Source organism: Protobothrops mucrosquamatus, unplaced genomic scaffold, assembly GCF_001527695.2.
Source record: "Protobothrops mucrosquamatus isolate PMUCROS unplaced genomic scaffold, P.Mucros_1.0 scaffold341, whole genome shotgun sequence".
Classification (NCBI taxonomy): domain Eukaryota; kingdom Metazoa; phylum Chordata; class Lepidosauria; order Squamata; family Viperidae; genus Protobothrops; species Protobothrops mucrosquamatus.
Window position 1 is genome coordinate 407,954 of NW_015386678.1, and position 23,674 is coordinate 431,627.

General features: G+C 37.4%; 1 protein-coding gene across 1 annotated transcript in view; it reads right to left on the reverse strand.

Moving 5' to 3' along the window:
• The window catches only part of VEPH1 (ventricular zone expressed PH domain containing 1), a 108,760-nt gene that overhangs the window by 7,913 nt on the left and 77,173 nt on the right, over positions 1–23,674 (reverse strand). The window contains exons 8-10 of the mRNA XM_015815398.1: positions 22,608–22,747; positions 18,029–18,163; positions 8,042–8,159 (exon numbers count right to left, since the gene is read on the reverse strand). Coding sequence (XP_015670884.1) covers positions 8,042–8,159; positions 18,029–18,163; positions 22,608–22,747 — 393 coding nt within the window. The remainder of the gene's footprint in view (positions 1–8,041; positions 8,160–18,028; positions 18,164–22,607; positions 22,748–23,674) is intronic.

Genomic DNA, 23,674 nt, shown 5'->3' on the forward strand with positions numbered 1-23,674 from the left:
TGGACTAACTGGAGCCTCCGAGTGCTCCTCAAGGGAAGCCCCATGTAGAGAGCATTACAGTAGTCCAGGCGGGAGGTGACAAGGGCATGGGTGACTGTGCGCAAGGCATCCCGGTCCAGAAAAGGCCGCAACTGGTGCACCAGGCGTACCCGGTAAAACGCCCCCCTGGCCACAGCCGTCAACTGGTCGTCCAGTGTCATCCGTGGATCCAGGAGGACCCCCAGCGTACAACCACAATTTTGGGCTCAAAATTGTGGTTGTACGTTGAGGACTACCTGTATTGAAAATGTTAAATGCAATTACAAATTAAGGTCATGCCTCATTACTATTAAATAGTTTGAAATCAGAAACTCTTGATACTCTACAACAGGGGTCCTCAACCTTGGCAACTTTAAGACTTGTGGACTTCAATTCCCAGAATTCCTCAGCCAGCTTTGCTTTGTTGGCTGAAGAATTCTGGGAGTTGAAGTCCACAAGTCTTAAAGTTGCCAAGGTTGAGGATCCCTGCTCTACAACAAGTCCCCAAGAGGTCCAGATTTACTTTTGCTCTATCATCACTTCAATTGGTTTTCAAAGTGCTTGGTGCCTTTTCTGTATGAACACAAACTGGCTTTATATATATATATAAATGTTCCCTAAACTCATGTTTATGTGGAAAGGATTAAAGAGAGTAAATGTTTAAATATTTGTCTAACTTGACAGTAAACATTTCCCCTCATATATTACTTTTGGGGGAATCCTTGTGCAATATCAGAAATGTCAACAAAAAATGAAATAAATACAGTGACTTTTCATGTACCACACCCTTGCCAAAGGTCCTTCATTCATCAAGATTTGCATATATAGAGCACAGAAAATTAAGAATCTTGTGAGGAAAAACTGACATGGCAGAATGTACTATATTATTTCAGACTGCAAATGAATGCACATTTGAGAAATTTTAAATATTCTTCAACTAAAATCTATACAAACTGAAACAAGCGTACGAGGAAAGAAATTTCCAGCTCTTCAACATTTCTATTTGCAAGGATTTTTAAAATTATGAAAAGCTTTCATAAATTACATCTGTAATCTTAGAAGGTGTTCTGATCAGTTACACCAACCTAAAGTCTCCACAATAATATAATGGTGTCTTTTAAACTCTCAGCAATCTTGGAGAAATCTGGCTTAAAGGCCAACAAAATTTGATTTAACCATATACATACAAATGGGTATAAATTTGGCCTAAAGTTGACTTGCTCTCCACAAACACAGATCTAAAACAATAGAGAGAATATAATGCATTATCTTCTAGGTTTAGTGGTTACTCTAGGCCAGCCTGGAATTATTTAATAATAATAAACATAAATGTGTATAACAGGACTATTGTTTTCCAAGCTAGTGTTTAAAAAAATATGACACAAATTGCTGGAGATATTGAAACATTCAGAACTTTTACAAAGTATTTATACATTTAAAAGGGTAGAATAGAAGTGAGATTCTCTTACAGGACTGATTCCCAGATATTATGAGCTGCAAGAACCATTGTATTTGTAATAGGGTTATCAGACCTACTAAAACAAAGTCCAGATGATCAGAGTTGTTGACAATTTTAATTCTTTTCTTCATTTAGTGCAGTGGTTCTCAACCTTTTTAATGCCGCGACCCCCAACCGGTCGTAAGTCGAGGACTAAACCGGTCGTAAGTCGAGGACTAAACCGGTCATAAGTCAAGGACTACCCAACCGGTTGTAAGTTGAGGACTTTCCCTGCCCAGGAGCGCCGCGCATGCGTGGTTCCGCTCCCTGCGTCGGCCAAGGCGTAGCTGGCAAGCGGCAGAGACGGAGCAGGCCGACCACCAGCTGGCCCAGCTCAAGGGAGGTAAGGCACCCGCCGGAAAAGGGAAAAAAAATGGCGGACAGCCTTGCTTGGCGACCCCCGTGAAATGGTCGATCGACCCCAAATGGGGTCGCGACCCATAGGTTGAGAACCGCTGATTTAGTGGCTATCTGGACTTTTGTAGTTGAGATCTGATAGCCCTAATTTCTACAGGAAGAAAATTATAGAGAACGGGGAATATCTTTCTGACCATCTTAAAATACCTTTTCTATTTTCTCCAAAATGCAGGAGACATGGAGCAAGGAGCCCAGCATCTCAAAAGGTGCCTAAAGAAATGATCAAGGAAACAGAATGTCCTGAAACATTTTTAATCAACTCTGTAATTCTTGACACCATTCCCATAAAGCCTCCAGCTTCACAATTTCACTGAACCAATTCTTTCCCTTTAAACTTTTGTAAATTAGATTGAATAGCATCAGTGGATTTATTGGAAGGTGGAACTAGCATTAATGAAAGCAATATCAGTTCTTGGCTGCCTGTGCTTTGATCCCATGACAGATATAACCATAAGGCTATTTCAGAAAATAGACTTGCAGGAAACTCTATCGTGACTCATGCATTGCTGTCTACACAACAAATGGATGAAAGATAGAAAAGAAATCCATTATCCTTGCAAATACGTTCTGCAGTTATTATAGCAATTGTTGACTCTGCTCTCTTGGACCCATCATTCCTTTCTTCAGGTCTAATTGTAAGATAAAGATAAAATCTCCTTTAAGTTCATCCTGGCTCTTGTACTGTAGCTATGTCCATGTAGTTTTCTTGGCAACAATATAAAAAGAGCTTCCTTTTGTTGCCTTCTGGTGTTTTTTTTTTATTAGTAGTATTCCCCAGAGCAAGTTATAGCCATAACATTTCTGTATGGTCTTCCATCCAAACACTCACTCCGTCCAACTTTCCTTTGCTTCTTGAAATTAATCAATGTTGTCACATCATAGCATGTGCTTGATTTGAACTTACTGCAAATTAAAGCATTTTGCACGATGAGATTGTGGAATCCTTGGTGCTCTCTGAGCATGGTGATTTGTTTGCTGATGTTTCCTTACCTGACTAACTTAGAGAGCACTAAAGATTCTACAATTCAGCACTGAGCTACATACAGCATATTCTCTTCTAATGATAAGATTGCCCAGGAAGGGATTTAAGGAAAAGCGCTGGATTAAAAAGTTGCTGTTTAAAATATTATAAATCGTGGGTGGGCAGCCCACTGTTCAAAGCTTCTTGTAGTCCTGGAAACCATATTTTATAGTAAAGAAAAATAGTAAAAATTTCTTTGAATAAGCCTTGGCTCTTGCTTACTACCCAAACATATCCATGTAGGGTTCTTAACAAAAATATGGAAGCACTTTGCCATGGCCTTCATCCAGGATGACCTGTTTCACTTCTCAATCTAATGCATGACCTTGATGTTTCTGGTGGATTCCCCTCTTGGTCAAAACTTGCTTAGACTTTTTTTGAGGTCTCTCCTGTTGCCCCCTAACCCAAGTTTGGATTGAAGTATATAATTAATTTAGGTCACTATTTTTTTTACCTATTTACAGTATGTTTACTAAGCCATTATATATTGAGGGGTCCTTGGTGGTCCCTGAGCTTGGTTGCTTTCATTACCCAAATTAGGCAACATCATCATTGCTAGTCTAACACTGATGACGTTACCTAGTTTGGGTAATGAAACGTCTGCAAGAAAACAACAAATCTCAGACAACACCAAGGACCCCTCATTTCAACCCTGAGCTACAAATATTATCCTTCATTAGTACCACTATATTATAAGTTTAAGTAAAGAAAATGCTGAAATGTAAATTGTTGCAAGCTTCAGACAGAAATTACATTAGGATGATCTCTAAGAGTATTCCATGATCAACCATTGAGTCTTTTCACAGCGTTCATTAGAAAGCCCTAATTAATTCTTTAAGTAGTTATAGGGATGAGGGAAAATGTAAGAATGGGAGGAAAATCAGAGAAGACACAGTGATCATCATTTGGTTAATTCTTATAAAAAATGGGAAATCTGCTTTTCTGATTGAGGAGAAGGATGTGAAAGGAATATGAATGGAATGTGCATATAGTGCATAAATGAGTAAGTATGGTATGAATGAGTCTATATGGTATGAATGGAATTGTATGTGTAAATGGCATTCGTGTATGTCCAAATTTTGTTTTCAGGGTATCTCACAATTAAACTGATGAAATAGGATGTCAGATTCTAGTGGGTTGTGTGTGTGTGTGTGTGTGTTTTAAAAAAGCTTTCTTTAAATAGATATCAAAAGAAACTGTCACCAAAAATGGAATCTCACGTTCTCCCCTTCCCATCCCTGCTCTAATGTCCATAGCAAAAGATACATAACTAAATAGATAAGCTATTTTTAAACAGATATTACACAGCACTTTTGTACTCATGAGAATGAGCTATATCGTATAAACAAATAAAAGATATGCTGGTGGTGTAAGTTGAATAATAAACTATTAACTGAAGATCAAAGTCCTATCAGGCCCTTCCAGATGTCCTGGCTAAGAATAATGGGAGCTATAGTGCAACATATAAAGAAAGAGCCATGCTGACGAATATACATGGTCTCTAAAATATATTTTAAGAGTGAGGATTGTAGTGGTCTGAAAAATTATATGCTCTCTATATGGCAGATGACTATTTAGAAAATTAATCTATTTTATTTTTGGCTATGACAGCAGGAAATGAGCAAAGAAAGCCCCTGATATGGTCTGTTTTTTTATGTCAAACATTTGATTCAGTATGTTCTACATTAGAGTGTTTGGTGGTCTCTCTATCTCTCTTTGGTTACTTTTAAATAACAGAGAGAGACAGGAATTGATAAAACTATACATTCAGATCTCTTAAATGCCTTTTTAGCTGAACTTTGTTCCTAAGGACTATCAAAAGCAGCCAACACATGCCCTTTAGGAAATTCATGATGTTGAGATTCTAGTAAGATATTGAGAATCCAGATCTGCAAAGACAATATTCAGACTTTTATATACAGTCAATATATTAAGATATTTAAACTGCAGAAAAAAGAATATGTTGCTTATCAGTGTCCATCCTTCTCCATTTATTTGTTCTTGCCTCCACGTGGGCATTCCTGTACCGTCAGACTATCTAGGGCTGAATAGTGTTGGGAAAGATTGAGGAAATCACTTTTTCATGGGCATGCACTCACGAAATCAAAATATCCCAAGAATAATTACCTGCACAGGGATGATTTTTCTGATTACATTTGAAGAACCACAGTGACAGATAAGCAGCTGATCAATTACCAACAGAAGAGAATATTTGTAGCTCAGGATTAAACTGTGGGGTCCTTGGTGCTCTCTGATTTTGATGGTTTTCTTGCAGATGTTTTGTTACCAAACTAGATAACATCATCAGTACTAAAAGGGAGTGGGTTTGCTCTTATTTTTATAAACTAGTGGCTTGCCCTGTCACTGTTGGTGGAAGTATTTTTGGAAGTTCCTTGATCCCAAACACACTCCCTTCTAGCACTGTTGATACTACTGAGTTTGGTTATGAAATGTCTGCAAGTAAAGGTGAGATAGCACCAAAGCCCTTATAGTTAATATTCCCTATGAGCATGTACAAAGCATAAGAAGTTGCTTCCATGAGCTGCCAAAAGCAATGAGCTGTAGAACATTTCAAAAATGCCGGTGCGGTTGAATGGAAACCTACATTTGTAATTCAGAGAAACATAAAGGAACATAAATAAAATTGGTGTTGCTATGAATATTGCGGACAGTTATGTCAACAAGCATTTCACTGATCAATGAGGCAGAACTTAATTAAGCATGTAGGACCAATAAATACAAGCCTTCCACTGCTCTCCATATGTATTTCTAGCTATTACTTCTACTCTGGATAAAATAACAGCAGCAGAATAAAATATAAAGGAATAAAAACAAAATCTGGAAGCATACATAAATTTAGAATTGGGATATACCATGTAGAATTGTGGGGCTGAGGGAAGAGAAATAGAAGGAAACAGACTGAAAGGGAAGTTGATTGTGCAAACTCCTAAGAGCTTTTAGTATATATCTTGGAGAAAGGGTATTAGGATCAAGATGTACCGCAATATTAAAATGACTGAACTTGTATTATATAAGGAAGTTCCAGAATAAAATAACATCACTACTTTTACTTTAAATACATCTTATTAATATCAATAACATATTCTTCTGGTTGGTGTGGTTATGATTTCAGTTTTAATTCACTTTGCTTGGCCATTGCAAAAAACACACTTTAACCAAATAATAATTCAGTCTAGATCTTATCCTTGAACAGATGTGCTACTGAGGAAAATGAATACATTTCCCTTTGAAAATGTCATAGAATTAATTCTGAAGCAAAAATGAGCCAGTTGAAATACAATAAAAAGCTGCATGATGTTAATGGATTTTTAAAAAAGTTTTCATCTCTGCATAATAGTCAACAGTCAGCATTATAAAGTTGTCCAAACTCCTTAACTGCCAGTTCTTTCTATCCTGCTGAATAATTTCAATGGTTTCACATCTTCAGATGGCAAGTCATTTTAACTGGCATCTGTTTTACTTCTCATAACTCCATCTCCCCAAAACAGTGAAATGTTTCCAGTACAAACATATTGGCCCCAAAGAATAATTAGTACAATTCCATTTTGCTGAGGTCTATTCAGAAGAAAAAGAAATTGACAAGGAAATAGAGCCCATCATCTACCAATAGCTTAAAAAAGCCACAGAACAAAAAGAATTATTCCTGCTTTGCTCTGCAAAATCTTATTAAGTTTATGTAAACAATATGCCAAAGCAACTATCAATGTTAAAAAAGTAAAACAACAGCATGAAGAATGTTAAAATAAATACATCTTACCTGTTTATTTAAAGGGCAGTATCATGGGCATTTATTGAATTTTCTCCAGCATGGTGGAATTGCCTCAGCCATTAAATTTGTCAAATATGGAATCTCAAATTTTAGATTAGATGTTTGGATGTGGCCATTATATCTCACACTATTTCAATCCTGAAATCTCATGTTAATATTCAATACACAATTCTGTTATACTGTGTACTGAATACTATGACAGAACTTCTCTCTATTTATTGTAATAATATTCTCCATTCTAATCTATTCTTAAGAAACCTTCTGAAGGTGGTTTTGAATGTGTTGAAAAGGCTATGGGAGGATAAGAAAGACAGCTGCCCCCTCTGATTCTGCTTATAGAAGCTCTTCTGTCATTAAGAAAAGTGAAGAGAAGTAAATAATAATAATAATAATAATAATAATAATAATAATAATAATAATAGTTGGAAGGGACCTTGGAGGTCATCTAGTCCAACTCCCTGCTCAGGCAGGAAACCTATACCATTTCAGACAAATGGCTGTCCAGTCTCTTCTTAAAGACTTCCAGTGTTGGAGCATTCACCGCTTCTGGAGGCAGATTGTTCCACTGGTTAATTGTTCTAACTGTCAGGAAGTTTCTCCTTAGTTCTAGGTTGCTTCTCTCCTTGATTAGTTTCTACCCGTTGCTTCTTGTCATGCCTTCAGGTGCTTTGGAGAATAGCTTGACTCCCTCTTCTTTGTGGCAGCCCCTGAGATATTGGAACACTGCTATCATGTCCCCCCTCGTCCTTCTCTTCATTAAACTAGACATACCCAAGTGAATTGGATAGAATCCCAAATAACCAACCATCTCTAATTCTATTCAGTCAGCAGTGCTGAAACATCCTAATTTATATGTTTCATTTACTCAACTAAATAACATACGATTTCTTGAGCTTTAAAATAACAAAACTCATCAATAATTGAATTCTGCCTTATGGGAATGGCTACATTTCACTATGGAAATCACAGGTAAAAGTACAACCTCAAAAGTGATCTGGCAGAATATTAAGAGACTGTCCAAAAATGTTTGATTTTAAATGTCATTTTTACCTTAATTTGCTCTTGTTCTTCCTTTTTTCCCCCTGATGATGATGATAATGATCTAATCTTGTTTAGGTAAAGTTACAGCCAAATTTTCCAAGCAAGGCAAAGGTAAACCTTAACTTCTACGCCAAGCAGGCTCTCACAGTTAATAACATGATTGCATAATTCAGATATTTTATGCAGAACACCATTTATTAGATTCTGAATCTGTATTATTTGTATCATTCAGTTCTTCTGAAGAAAAGTCTCTTACCTGTTGCCTTTTCAGGATTGTTACACATGAAACATTGCCAAGCCCTCGCTTCTTCATTGTAACTGAATAAATCAAAGAACCTCACTTCTTCCAGATGTAACTGTATGTGGTCCAGATCCTAAGCAAGTTAAAAAAAGAAATATAAGGAAAGTAAGAATGGATTTGACTATCATGCAACTGATTGCCTGCAAAAGTAAAGCAATAAAGTTAAATCCCTTACAAGCATTGGAATGTGAACTAAACATTTATAAGCACCAGATTCTTCCCTTCATCATTATATGATGGTAAAACTCTTCTGGATGATGTTTTGCAAACATCTTTAGTTTTAACTAAAGAATTAAATATACAATAATAAACTTTTATATTAAGATATAAAATAATCTTTGAACTACCGGTAGCTGAGAATTTTGGCAGGTATTTTTTGCTGTTTCAGGCAGGAATCTTTTTGTCCCAGACTCTATCTGCAATTTTTCAGGTTGTACATATGTATCCATTTGTATGGAAGCAAGGTCCTCCCCATGAGTTAACACTCGAGGGAGGTTTGTATCCAATGAGGCATTCTCTGGGCTTTGTGATCTTTTTTATAATTTACCCTTTCTGTTGCATTTTCATAATGGACTTATTGGCAAGTGATATTACTATTTCAGAGGAGTGTACATGCATGACAGGGAGTAAAGGAAATATCATCCAGTATTCTAAAACACCAGAGGACAAGACAAGAAACAATGGATGGAAACTAATCAAGGACAGAAGCAACCTGGAATTAAGGAAAAACTTCCTAACAGTGAGAACAATTAACCAGTAGAAGAGCTTGCCTTCAGAAGTTGTAGGTGCTTCCTCACTCAAGGTTTTTAAGAAAAGACTGGACAGCCACTTGTATGAAATGCTATAGGATTTCCTGCTTGAGTGGGGGGGTTGGAGTAGAAGGCCTCCAAGTCCCTTCCAATTCATTCCATTCCATTCCATTCCATTCTATTCTATTCTATTCTTATTCTGTGAATGTGTAGGTAAGGTAGGAAGTTCTGTGATCAGAGACATCTGCAAAATTGAAGGCTTTCATCAAAAGGATAGAAGCAGCATCAAGCCTTTGATGTGCAAGTTCTGCCCTTTTTGTATTTGTGTGATTACAACCTGGGTGCAAAAGGGTGGAAATTCATTGTGACAGCATAATGGCTTTCCTTATTTGCTTCCCTGGGGCCATCATACTCTATTCCCACATATCTTCTCTTGAGTTATGACTTCCTATTTGTTTCCCATGTTCTATGCATATTTAGTGGGATGTGGCATGAACATGTAACCATGCAGTCTTAATGGTGGTAGGAAAATGTAAAGATATCATGGCTTCCCTGTGCTCCTAAGTAGCAAACAATATCTCCATGGTGTAGTCTTTGATAGCTAGTATCTGTTGGGCACAGCTGGGCTTCAGGATTTAGTGACTGTGGTCTAGATAACAGCTTTTCTGATATTTGCTGGCAGCTGTGGCTGGCATCCTATTTTACCCCTGAGGATGCAGACACAGTTGCTGGCAAAACATCAGGAAATCTGTCTAGACCACGATCCCTAAACCCTGAAGCCCAACACTGCCCAAAGGCTTCCATACTTAAAAAAACTTGGCAAAGAGTGATCTCTCTTTGCTAACCAATGCGATACTGAAATCAACACGAAGCTACAGAGCGACAGGCAAAATGATGGCAAGCTGTGTTAGTAAGGATTAAGGATTAAGGATCCCTGTTTTAGATTCGTCACATATTCAAAGTGACGTGAAATCAGAGCACTTATTTTTAAGTGATTATGGCACAAGGTACTCAGTTTAGCCAAAGTAAGTAATAATGAAGACAAGCAGCCTTCTCCCAGCAAACCTTTCTTAGAGAGATTCTTCTTGTGCATTAGTTTAAGATATTAATTACAGAGAAACTCTCACAAAAGCCTAGACTAGACAAATTTGTTGCATTAATAGATTAAGAAGCTGAAGAATATTATGACATCATCTCTGAATACTGTGTCTGTACTGCAGCTTTTATACATATTAACTGCTTTCTAATTCATTTCTAATTAAAGATAAAACATAAACCATCTGCAAATTGTTGAGAACTGTTGTAGACTTTTTTAAAAATGGAGATGAAAAATCATGTTCTCGTCATCATCACTCTAAAAACCATTTAAATTCAGATTCCAACATGATGACGAGAACATGATTTTTCATCTCCATTTTTAAAAAAAGGCTCAGTACATTCATCCATTTTTTTTCTTTATGGTCCAGCCATTATCTTGTTGGAGTAAAGGCTGCTGTTTCAGTCTTCATAACAGCAATAGGAACTGTAAAGAAAGAATGAATTTCAACTATCCTATCTAGAAATCTGGTTCCCAGATCATTTATGTTGCTTTGTATCCACTGCATGGATCTACAGTTCTTTCTCTATTTGCATGAAGAAGGTTCTTCCAAGCAGAAAAAGCCTTGAAACTCTGCATAATTTCAACTTTAATTAGCCCTCTTTTCCACGATTCTATGAAGAAGATTTCACCCTTCCTCATCACATGTTTGCTTGTGCATATAGATATTGTCCTTCATTTGACAACATCTACAGATCCTGGAAGCAAAATAGGTGTCCAGCCCTGTTTTCTAATGAAGACATCATTATATTTTTGTAGAAATCTCCTATTTTCTTGTTCACAGAGGGTTTTTCTTCCTTTTTGTTTTGCATGTCTTTTTAAGATGTCCTATAATGAACTGTGGAGCTGTTCTACTGAATTTTTTTTCCTGCTGAATGATAAATGTGAATGATAAAAGTAGCTGCCCTACTTCTCACAGTAAATAAAAGATGATTGTTATTTTTTATGGATCTCCAAAAGTATAGGAATGACAAGTAAGAAGTGACACTATAAGCCAATACAAATTATTTTGCAATGAATTGAGAAAATGTTGCAATGTTTGTTTTAAAAGCAACATAGCTGCTGTCCTTTGAAAATATCCATGAAGCAATTGACCAGAAATCTGTAAGGATGTAAATACATCTGGAAAAATTTATGCACTAGCAAATTTGCATTACACTATAAAAATATTTTCTGTGACATGTACATAACTGAAAATTAGAACACAACCCTCTATGAAAATTTATTTGAAAACAGACATACAGACTGATTTGATTGATATACATGGATTTGGTCATAATAATTACACACGTAAATCATTGAAATAATTTATACGAATTTGCTTATGGGATAAATATGAAATTATACCAGTGGAAGGTAAACACACTGGGTTTTAGCAACAATTTTAACAATTAGTATTAATGGTTTAATATTAAAATATTAATAACACATAATTATATGCACAATGCTAAATATGCATTTAGAAGGAAATCCCATTAAATTCAGTGGAACTTAGGGAAGCATTCACATGGATTGCAGAAAGCCCACACTTTTTTTTATGATGATAACAGATTATTTCTCTCAGTGGCTCAGAGATAACAGAATAACAGAATAGCAGAGCTGGAAGGGATCTTGTCTTCTAGTCCAACATCCTGCTCAAGGAGTTCAACCTGGATGGTTCTGCCAATTTAGTTTGCATTTCATAGCTCACCTTACAACTGAATGTTAAATTCTGATATTTGATAAAAAAGTTATCCATATTTATTCACATATTTATGTGATCTTCCTATAACTATACCCAGTGCTTTTTTTGTAAAAAAAAAAAAAAAGGTGCCAGAAGTCACACATGTCATACAACCCACCTTGTCTACCCTAAAAGGTTCCATCCAAAAAAGGTGCCGGAACTCCGTTCTGGGCATTCTATGACAAAAAAAGCCCTGACTATACCTATTTTTCTAGGCAATTTTCCCAGTGTCTATAACTTTTGTAAGCTATTTTTTCTACCATCATCTATTAATTTAAAGGACAACACACCATGGCTGACTCCCACGGCCAACTCACCACTGTCAACTCACCATGGAACAACCTGCCATGGGACAATTTAATGTGGGATAACTTAAGAGAGAGACAAGTGAATTGCATGGGTCTTGTCTTACTTTAGGTTTGAACCTTCTCAAGTTAGAAGTCCTCAAAGTTGGAGACAGGCCAGAGAGTCTCAGTGGCCCATCAGCCAAGGCATGTGCTCTGTCGGCCGTGGAGCAAGTGCAACACACTCAGATAGTTCTTACACTGTTCCAGGCCGAGGGTGTGATGCATCTGTGAGAGGAGGCCTGTTGCCACAGCTGCTTCTTCCTGGTGTGCCCACTGTGAGGGGTAGTTGCTCTGCTGACATCTAGGTACTGGCCCTGTATCTCCAGAGTCACCAAATGCGCAGGGCTGGAAGGGGAAGTGGTAGGCTCAAGGTTCTTCAACGGCTTTATTTTAAAAGGGGTCTCAGATTTCTCTGGCACTATTTCCTCAGCCAGAAAGAACTCCTAATCAGTCCAGAGGCATTTTCCCGGTGGGTCAATGGAGGATTCCTTGGGGATTCACCGGATCAGCCCATTTGCTCCCACTCTACCCCAAGGGGCTAAGGCAGCCTTCGGGTTGAGTGTCTGCCATATCTGTAACTCCTGAAAACCGTTCTTTTTGTCTTAAAAACAGAGAGAACACCAGAGCTAGAATAAACCTGTGTAAGCCCCTAAATTCGATTTTTATGGAAATCGACCATTCAACTGCGATACATCACCCAAACCGAGGCTTTTCCAATCAAGCAACACATACAACTTCAATCTGTTTAGTTCCACCACGTAAACAAAATTAAGAAACAGTAAAATGGTGGTGAATAAGCTGGCAAGTTTTTGAGGGACTACTTCTGTATGCCTACAGAATATGTATGCCTATTTCTGGCGTGAAAGATAAGTTTGCTTAAAAGTTGACAAAGGTGACTCCCAAGTAGAAATGTTAGGAACACGTTGTTTGGTTGAGCTTGTTTCTTTTTTCATCTCCCCTAGTGCATGTGCTTTTTCTCTAGTCAATGCTTCCCTTTTCCCCTCTCTCTGTCTCAGCTCCAAATCTTCCCTTTTCCTTTCCATGCAAGCAAACCTTAACTAAACTTAACCCACCACTTCCCGTTCCAGCCCTTTGCATTTGGTGAGGCCGGAGGTGGAGGATCGGTACCTGAATGTCAGCAGAGAAGCTGGCCCTTGCAGCAGGCATGCCAGGAAGAAGTGGTGGCGGGCCTCCTCTTGCAGATGCACCATGCCCTCAACCTGGATCTATACAGAGACTACCCGGGCATGCCACGCTTGGCTTGGCCAATGGAGCACACTCCTTGGCTAATGGCCTACTGGGACTCTACACTTTGGTTCACCCCAACCTTGAGGACTTCTAACTTGAGAAGGTTCAAACCTAAAGCAGGACAAGGCCTGCTGCAATTCACTTGTCCCTCTCTTGAGTTATCCCACACTGAAATGTGCAGCAGCGAGTTGACCCCGGATAAGTTGGTTGCAGCGAGTTCACCAGAGTGAGTTGGCTGTGGCAAGTTGTCCTATTCCACATCTATTACTAGATATTGCAAAATCCTGTTGGTATGTTTGGTTAAGCATCTACATGCTAGGTGTTTTTCACATATCTATCAGAATCAAACTGGTAGATTCATCTAAAAATTGTGATGGGATCAATTTTTCTTCTGTCCCTGCCCAGAAGATATGCAAGTGGACACTTTAGCACAGTAATTCACAATCTTGCACCTTGAAGATGTGTGGCCTTCAACTCCCCAAATTCCCCAGCCAGCATGCTTGCTATGAAATTCTGGGAGTTGAAATCCACATATCTTCAAGTTGCCAAGGTTGATAGACACTGTTCTAGGATATAATAGTGACTACATATAAATGCTTGACAATAATTTCTACAAAACACAATACAGTATAATCAAATATATTCATGGTCCCCAGCAAAGACTGAGATTTATCCAGGTTGAGGAAACTATGCCAGATAGTGAAGGATAAGGTTTTCCTATTCCCTACCTCCTGAGTAATTATGACAAGTGTTTAAAAGTGCTATTTCAATCAACTAGGGGAAAAAAGAAATATTTAAAAAACTTTTTTAAAAATTCCCCAGTGAAGAATTTTTAACCATATTTAAAATGCCAGGCATTTTAAAATTATTTGACTGATATAAAACATCTGGCTCTTTCTGATTAAATGTAGCAGAGTGGTATAGTTGACATGCTTTATTGTGTTAAAATTGGCCAGCTGTAAATTAAAACAGACCCCCCCAATCAGATTTATTTAGCTTTAACTTGCTCTTTATCAATTTACCTCTTCGTGTTCACTTTTGTGTTAGAAGTATTTTCTCAGGGAAAATTGTTTAAGCTAGATCTTTTACCGCAAAGGGATATTCTTGTCTTGAAACCAGTGGAGTCCAAAAGATTTATGTTGCAGGGCAGTTAAACTGGCCTGCTGCCAAAGGAGGCTACATGGCCTGTTAAAATGTGTTTACATCAGCAATTGAGGCTAATATGTTTCCAGCTTTAGAAAGGAAGCAAAAATAATGTGGTATGGAATAACTTCATACTCGCAGCATTAATAGTTACATGTAGATTGAAAATGTCAAAGTAGTTCTATGCTTGTCCTCATGCTTGCAAGGCATGCAGTCAAGCATGCTGGTGGAATTCATATATGAAGGGAATGGATACAGATCTTGTTGGATATAATCCAGATGTGTTGCCATAGAGCTGAAAGTAAAATTGCAATTCTTCCCTTCATCACGCTGGGACTTAGTAGGATAGTTATCATAGTTGTATGTACAAACAACAAATGCCAAATAGAATCCCTTAATTTTAGAATAAATAAGTTTAAAGGCATTATCAGAAACTTACTTTCTTGGAAGTGAGTGCAAGTGAAAACAATTGATGAAAATGTTTCTAGATTGAGTTTGTAGCGTTCCTTCTAGAAACTCACCTAATGCTACCAAGCAGAAAAATTGTGTGACAATTCCATCATTCTCTCATCTATTCCTTTTTCTTTCTTAGTAAGAAAATAAAAGAAGTAGCAGAAAATCAAGATTATATATAGGCAAAGATTATGTGTGGAGATCTGGAAAATTCTGTGAACCAGGTGGATATGAGAACAGGAATGATATAGACCTTTCACATTATAATTGTATGTACTAAAATAGTTATCAGTAAAGGAGGGTATCTGTAGCTCAGGGTTGAAATGAGGGGTCCTTGGTGCTCTCTGAACTTGGTTGTTTTCTTGCAGATGTTTCATTACCCAAACTAGGTAATATAATCCATGCTAGTAAGGAATGGGGTTTGCTCTTAGTTTATATTTTAGTGGCTTGCCCTATCAGTGTTGGTGGGGGTGATTTTAGAGGCTCTTTGATTGGGTTGCTTACTGTTGCCTTGTTTGGCAATTCCTTGAACAGGGTATTGTTTACTTAACTGTTGATCTGATATTAATCTTGGAGTTAATCTGTATTCATTTGGGTGTTAATTGCTGGTGATAAGGTGTTTTGGATTTTTTTTGTTCCCCTTTTGGCTTGTTGATAGTCTCTTTTGCACAATATGTAAATATTATTTGCGTCTATATGTCTATTAAGGGCCAATTTATCAGAGTGCCAGGCTTCCAGAAATACTCTAGTGCTTTTGCAAGATGGGTGGCAAACAAATCTGATAAATAAATAAAACCAAGGAGCCTTTAAAAATTATTTGATGATTTGCTGTGGGTTACCTTTGGTAATCAAAGCAGGAAATGATAACATTCCTTGCTGAAGAGTCATCTTTTGAGGGTTTCTATGTGACTGAAGTAGCATTTTTCTTGTCTAAAAGTTTTCTAGATTTTTTTTAAAGCAAGGCATCACTGAAGGATTGAGAAAGAATTTCTCATTGCTTGGTTTCAATTATGCAATTTGAAGTTAGGGTTGCAAATATATTTTTCTTGTTATAAAAAAGAAAATTGTAGTCAGTCAAGGCTTACCTCAAATATGTTTTTGTTTTAAACAGATTCCATGCCGGAGATTCAATTGAACCCAATTAAAGATTAATAGATTTGACCAGAAATTCTTTGCTGACTTTGAAACAGTATTATTTACAATCTTTGAAAATGCAATTGCTTTGAAACAGTAATCTTTTCAAAGGGCAAAGGTTGACACGACAGAGCCTGCGCAAATAATTACTCTTCTGGAGTCCCTGCCATAACCCACAACTATGTGACTTTGCAAAAGGGAACTAAACAATTCATTATGATAGTTTCTCTGCTATTTGAAATGAGTTTCCCCCTTTCTCTTTGTAAATAAGAAAAAAGCTTATTTGCATTTTCCGTTCATATATCAACAGCATGTGGAAAAGATTAGTGAGAAAACTCAGACATTTCTACAAACAGATGGCATAAATGGAAACATTGCAAAGATCAGAACTGAATTCCTGTGTATTGCTTTGCCACTGTCCTCTAGTCATGAAAGACAATGAATGTTACCTATGACAGATTGGTAGGATTTTCATAGTATATTTCTGAATAACAATAACAGACAGTATATTGCTGAAGATCTACAATGGGAGAAGGAAATTAGCATTTCCTGAAGGTATCTGGCAGATGGCTGCTGAATAAGGAAGATGGTCCCCAATTTCATTCAACAGACTATATGAAGAATTATAGGCCTAGGTCACTTTGCTTTAGCTTCGGATCCAACCTAGAATTAAGCAGAAATTTCCTGACAGTGAGAATTAATTAGTGGAATGGCTTTCCTCCAGAAGCTGTGAGTGCTCCATCACTGGAGAAGAGATTGGACAACCATTTGTCTGGAATGGCGTAGGGTCTCCTGCTCAAGAAGACCTCCACAATCCCTTCCAAACTTGTTATTCTACATTCTATGATCACATAATTTAGTGCTGTCATATAGCAACCACGTGAAGAAAGGCTGCATCATGGAAAAATATTAAAGGATACTGTTCTTTTATTCCTGATCTTCAGAGACAAAATATGCTTATTTTATTAATACAGTGAAATTTCTAATCCATCTCAGCAGGTAGAAATTGACTGTCCTTGTGTGGGATGGACTACTAAGCAGTGTTGTTCCTGGCTAGGATTTGGGTAGGAGACCACAAGGGATTTTTTTAGGGCTGTAGGCTAAACTGGGCAATAGAAAAAAAGGCAACAAAAAGCAGTCGAGACTGTAACCAAGAAACAGTATGATTATTGTCAGGATAACAACAGGAATTGAGCTTGACCTGAAGAAGACTTCATTTTTCTTACTGGTTGAACACAGATGAGATACAATAAATTAAAACAATGCATATAAAAAGAAGGAATTAAAGAAATGTTGAATATCACAAGAAGCTTAAAACTCTAGAGGCGAGAGCAATCAAAACCTTACTAGCAAACCAGAAGGTACAATATTATAAATTATTCATATATTACCCAGCCATGTATGACTATCATAGATCAGTGATGGCGAACCTTTTAGAGACCGAGTGCCCAAAAACTGGCCCCACCCCGCTCCACCCCTTCCCCGCCCCCACCCCGCCTGCTCGCAGGGCCACTCACCACCTCCAGGGCTCGCTGTAAATCGCCCAGGCAGCCCAGCAGTGCCATGGCGGCCACGCCTTCTGCCCGCGCCCCGCAGCATCAACTGTGCACGATGGGGCATGAGGGCAGTCTTGTCTACACTGCCTGGCTTCCATGTCCTTGGCTGCACTGCTCTGCGTGGGCCACACTCGGGGGCGACTCTCCTCCAGGGGGGCTGCTGGTGAGGGGGTCGTGGGGGGAGGCAAGGCTGGGGCAACGGCATGTGTGCCCACAGAGAGGACTCCGAGTGCCGCCTCTGGCACGCATGCCATAGGTTCGCCACCACTGTCATAGATATAACAAAGATTAATCGGATGGAGATAATCCTCTGTAACCATTTTTTTTTGTTTGAAAGCTTCATATATCAAGCAATAAACATCACCTTCAAAATTCCAACTTTGAGAATTTAACTGCCTTCACCATACGCATTCAGAGATATGGTCCTGATCTTTCTTGCAGTAAATAAAGACAACATATACCCACCCCTTGAAGGTTTATAAGAAAAAAATACCTTCTTATGTGGAAATGTAGATTGCACCATTGCCGTTTCAAAACTATGTGTTCCTTTAAGCTGAGTTTTTTCCCACAAGGTCTTCAGAACTTGCAAAGAATTATTCTGCATGGACAATGGTTCTGGAAACAAGCCCTAATGGACAAAAAGAAAAACAATACTGACTGAAGAGAATATTTATAGCTCAGGATACAACTGTGGGGTCCTTGGTGCTCTCTGAGCTTGGTGATTTTCTTGCGGACATTTCATTATCGAACTAGGTAACAAAGTACAAGAAAACCACCAAGCACAAAACCAGTACTTTTCAGGTATTATTTTTCCATTTGCAAGAATCCTGCACACTGTATCAGGTTAAATACCCTTGCATCTCTAGATGAAATTGGACATTAGCAAAAAACATTTTTTTGTAATTAATAATTAAATCAGTATTCTAAAAATATGATCCTATTGGGCAAACTTAAGAAACATGCCATAGATTAATACTGGGTAGAGTAGTCATGAATGCCTTGAAAATGATATTAAAATGTTGTGACCATGCACATCAGAATTGTGCAAGATATGGAATTTCCTGTGATGCTCTATGGAAGTGAAAGTTGGGCTTTGAAAAAGCAGGACAGGAAATGTATTTATGTTTCTGAATTTTTATGTTGGAGCCGACACCTGAGAAGACCTCCAAGGTCCCTTCCAACTCCGTTATTCTGTTATACGCCATGGCCATCCAAGAAAACTAACAAAGGTATCATCAAACAAATCAACTCAAGAGTTGTCACTCAAGGCCCAAATGACTAGGCTAAAAGTTTGGATTTAAGGTCAGGAGAAGTTGGGAAGGTGTCTAATGTTGGGAAAGTGGAAGGAGAGAAAAAGTTGATGGCCATGGTGGATGGATTCAGTTACTGCATTGATGAGTGTTCCTCTTTAAGATTTGAAAGGCCAGATTAGGGATAGATCATCAGTATATGGTCACTAAGAGTCAACGACCACTTGATGGCACATAATCAATAACCACTGGACAAACAATGATTTGGGCCTGATATTTTTAAACTATATTTTTTTAACTATAGGAGATATTGATGACAGTATCTATGTGCAGAGTACTGAGGACAATATTTGGAGCGAATATGGGAGAAAATATTCAGACAGCTGTTCTCAAATGAAGCTGGTAATGTTTTGCTTCAATGGCGGCGTAGCTTCTTTGGGAGTTTATATAGTTATTAACATAAACTTAATTAACATAAAGATATTTGGATGAATGGCTTACATTAGAACAAAAATTTCAACATACTTTTGATTTTAAATGAATTTAAAGATTTTCATGATTCTGACAAATCCATCTTTAAGCATTAGTGTAAGATAATGCAAATCGTAGTGTAATTGTGGTCATGCAATTGCATAGACTGTGTTTATAAAAGAGCTTACCAATGCTATAAGCAGCTTTTCAGCAAAACACAACCCAAACATCTATCATAGCAGAACACATTGACTCATCTATAAATCAAAATCTAATTCTCAGAGCCACAACCAAATTGATTCAACACAATCTTCTCTTTCCTATTTTTGTCAAACTCAAACTTATGGTTAAGTAGTATTTGCAAATATCTCCATAGAATCTCCATGGACAGTATTTACAAAGATTTTAAACTATTAAAATGAGCAAAGAGAAAAATTTGGGACTGACTCCCTTCTTTCAAATTACAGCAGTCTCAGAGAGAAAAAAGTATTCATTTGTATCCAGCTGAAATATTATGCTTGACATTAGAAAACAATTTTATTTTAGTTTTCCTGATTTGCTTCCAATTATGTATTTTCAAATTAAATGGATCAACAATATAACCTGATACATGTTTGTTACTAGGTAAAGTTAATTGTATTCAGAGATGTCCACTCCTAGGTAAGCACGTACAGCTCAACTATATGAAAATTACCTGCATTTTAACTTAATTGCCAGTCCATAATAAAATGGTCCATGTTTATGTGTGTATAATTACAGTAATTATAGTATAATGAACACTTCTATCATAAAACTTAATTGGTTTGCCCAGACTCTAGGATTGTATAGAATGATCAGCAAGAGAAAGCATAACAGTAATCAAAGCAAAGAATCATTTGATGCATGTACAGAGGCTTCCTCATGAACTAAGGAGAGAAGGAGAATTACATTTTTAAAAATGAAAATTATTATAGCATTGCCCAGTTCCCAGAATTTCTAGCCAGCTCCATCAGCAGAAGGGGAAGCTCATTAAAAGGGAACCATTGTGGACTAGAGAAACTGCTTGTGGCTGAATGCAAATAAATATTCTCTTTACATCTAATTAAGTTTAATTTACTACCATAAACCTTATTACCAGTAGAGACCAAAAAATAATCAGGCTAACACACCAGTAACTCTGGAACACACTGCAGGTATACTGAAAATGCAGAGGGGCAGTGGGGCAAACAGTGTGATTATAATATCAAACCATTTTCAGCAGTATTGGAACTCATCACAGGAAAGTGACTCTCCCATACTGTGAATGGGACCTGAAGCTACTGTCAAAACCAGTAGCTGCTATTCTCTGCCAGAAGTTCATATTAAAAGGCTGCTACATAGGATACTCCAAACTTGTTTCCATTTCCTCATTCAAAAAGTTGTTTGGTAATTGGCAGAACCCTCAATTCAACTGAAACACAATTTGCAGTATGTATGTATATCCTTATTTTAAAGAGCAGAATATTCAACTTTATCTAGCATCATTATGAGAGGTGGTAGGAAAGTTGTATGAGGCAAGGGCCATAACTGACCAAAGGTTGAAGATCTACCAGTAAGCAGAGTTATCACTTAATGGCCAAGGAGGGACAAGATGGATGAGATGGCAGTACTAATTAAAAAGATCTCTCTCTCCAGATAGTGGTTATGACAATGGGGTTATCATGCTGCATGGTTATAGGGATAGCAGCCTCAGTATACCTACCCTTAGTGTTACAGAGCATTCATTTGCCTAGGACTAGGTGCTGGTTTGGGCACCAATGGAATGGGAACTGGTTAGTGGTCTTGTGTGACATCCAGCCAAGTTATTGAGGCTGTCATGGGAGCATACCTTGTGGGGCAATAGCCATCTTGTTCATTACATATTTCAGCAAGACTTGGAGGACTTGGGAAGCCAGATCCTGGACTGCTTTTTCTATTGCTTTTGTTGGCGGTAGTTCCATAATATGAATCTACTTTTAGCATCACAAATATATTTTATCCACACTTATATCGTAACAAAGGGAATGATCGATAATAAGTAGTTCATAAAATTATTATGAACATGAATTCATAATTAGCTTAACTAATTAATTGAACTCAACATTGATTAGGTCTTCTAGACCTCATTCCTCAAACTACAGTATATGTTGATATAGATGAGCATATGAGTTGTGGATCAAAGTCTGTGAACCCATTAGTTCCAATTTATCTATGTTTCAAGGAAGTAGGATCCTAAATTAATCTGGCCCCGTTATTTTCTAAGGCAAAGAAAAGTTTTCCAGTTCTCAGAAAAAAATAGCATAACTATCCAGACTTTTAACAACTTTATATTAATACTAGGAAGTATTAAGCTCTGCTATCACCTTAGTTAAATGATCTGAAGAATTTATTGCAGTGTTGCTTGGTAGGTGAGCATTTCCCTTTCCTCTATGAAATGAATATATAACACTTAACAATTTCAATATCACAATCCGGATGCTTTGTGACTTATGGTTTTGACAATAGAAAGAATGTTATAGAAAGAAGGGAAATATGATGAAATCTTGGAGGGACAGATCTGATCAGTATTGTATGTATTACTGCCAAAAGGAAAATCGGAAGATGTCTGTCTGTCTGTCTGTCCGTCCGTCCGTCCGTCCATCCATCCGTCTATCCATCTATCTATCTATCTATCTATCTATCTATCTATCTATCTATCTATCTATCTATCTATCTATCTATCTATCTATCTATCTATCTATCTATCTATCTATCTATCTATCTATCTATCTATCTATCTATCTATCTATCTATCTATCCACCCTGCTTCACATTTTTTGTTCTTTTATTTTCTTCTTTTTTCTGTTTTTTCTGTTTTCTTTTTCGTTTCCACATTTACCAGTCTATATTTTTTCACTTTATTTGAATGTATTTCTAATTACATATGTAAAATCTTTTAATAAAAACTGTTTTTTAAAAAACAAAAACAAATCAATATAATGAATGGCAATATTACATCCCTGTTCAGTGCAAACCAGATCTAAAAACGACCCAAAGAAAACAATTTTTTAAAAGACCCTTAATCCCTTTTATAGGGGTGGAGTTGAAGCAACTGAATGGAGCTGAGCGTTTACTGACTGGATGCCCTTCCTGATGGCTATGCAGAGCTCACAGCAGATATTTTCTCTGCACCCTGATAGACAAGCATCTTTCAGCTGCCTAGGATTGACCTCTCAACCTTCCGAGTGGGAGGTGAGTAGCTTCAGAACAACATTAAGTTACATCAATATATCTCAAGGGATAACAGTTAACACTGGTTTTAATTGACAGCCACTTTAACAATTATTATGATGTTTATATTCATATTGCACACACCTGCTGAAAGAGAAACATGATATGGATCCAAAGTTGAGGCTGGTGACTGATGAGAGCAAAACCGGATTTACTGTACAGGCAGTAGTGACCTTTCAGGGGACAGCTGAAGGACAACTTTGCTACACAACTTTTAACTGTATCTAGGAACAAATACACACATTATTAATATCAACAATAAATACAGACGTACTATAAGTCTGACTAAACATTTACTATTTTAGCTTTACAGCTGACTACTTTTGTGTATAACTTTTATATTTTACTGTAACATAACTTATATTAGAAAGGAACCAAAGTAAAATTGATCTAATCATAAATCAGTGGGTGATTTGTAGTATTTCCGGATCTCTTGTTTTAAACTATAGTTATGGTCTAAATCAGGGGTAGGCAACCTTGGCTCTTTTATGACTCGTGGATTTCAACTCCCAGAATTCCTGAGCCAGCCATGCTGGCTGGCTCAGGAATTCTGGGAGTTGAAGTCCACGAGTCATAAAAGAGCCAAGGTTGCCTACCTCTGGTCTAAATTATGAAGAGCACTTCAGATAAACAGGAAGTGATTGTTGGATGAAATAACAATGAGGGTCATTCAGTTTTAATATTCAAAACAAATTCCTGACCTCAGAATGGTTTTAATTCTAACGAAGTAGCATGACTCAAGGTTCTAATGAAAAGGATAATTCCTTACAAGCCAGTATAAGCCAACAAAAGCAGAAGAATATGGCATTATCCGATGTGGGATCCATCTTATTGCTTATAGAATGGCTGGAGTCTCCCAGCAATCAGACAGTGATATTGCCACGCGCTCTTCATTGCCCTCTTCTTTCTACTAGGTGTTTTGCAAATGGAAAATTTCACTTGCAATAAAAATGAATAGCAACTTTTTTTCCCCTCCTGTTTTGCTCCATTGGGTTATATGAGGCATCTGACTTGTCCTGCCTTTCAAAGTGTAAAAGTAATCCTTGTCTTAAAAGAGTTTGTTACAGCGGTACTGAAAAAAAGTGACTTTTGACCATTTTTTACACTTCTGACTGTTGCAGCATCCTATGGTCACAAGATCAAAATTTAGA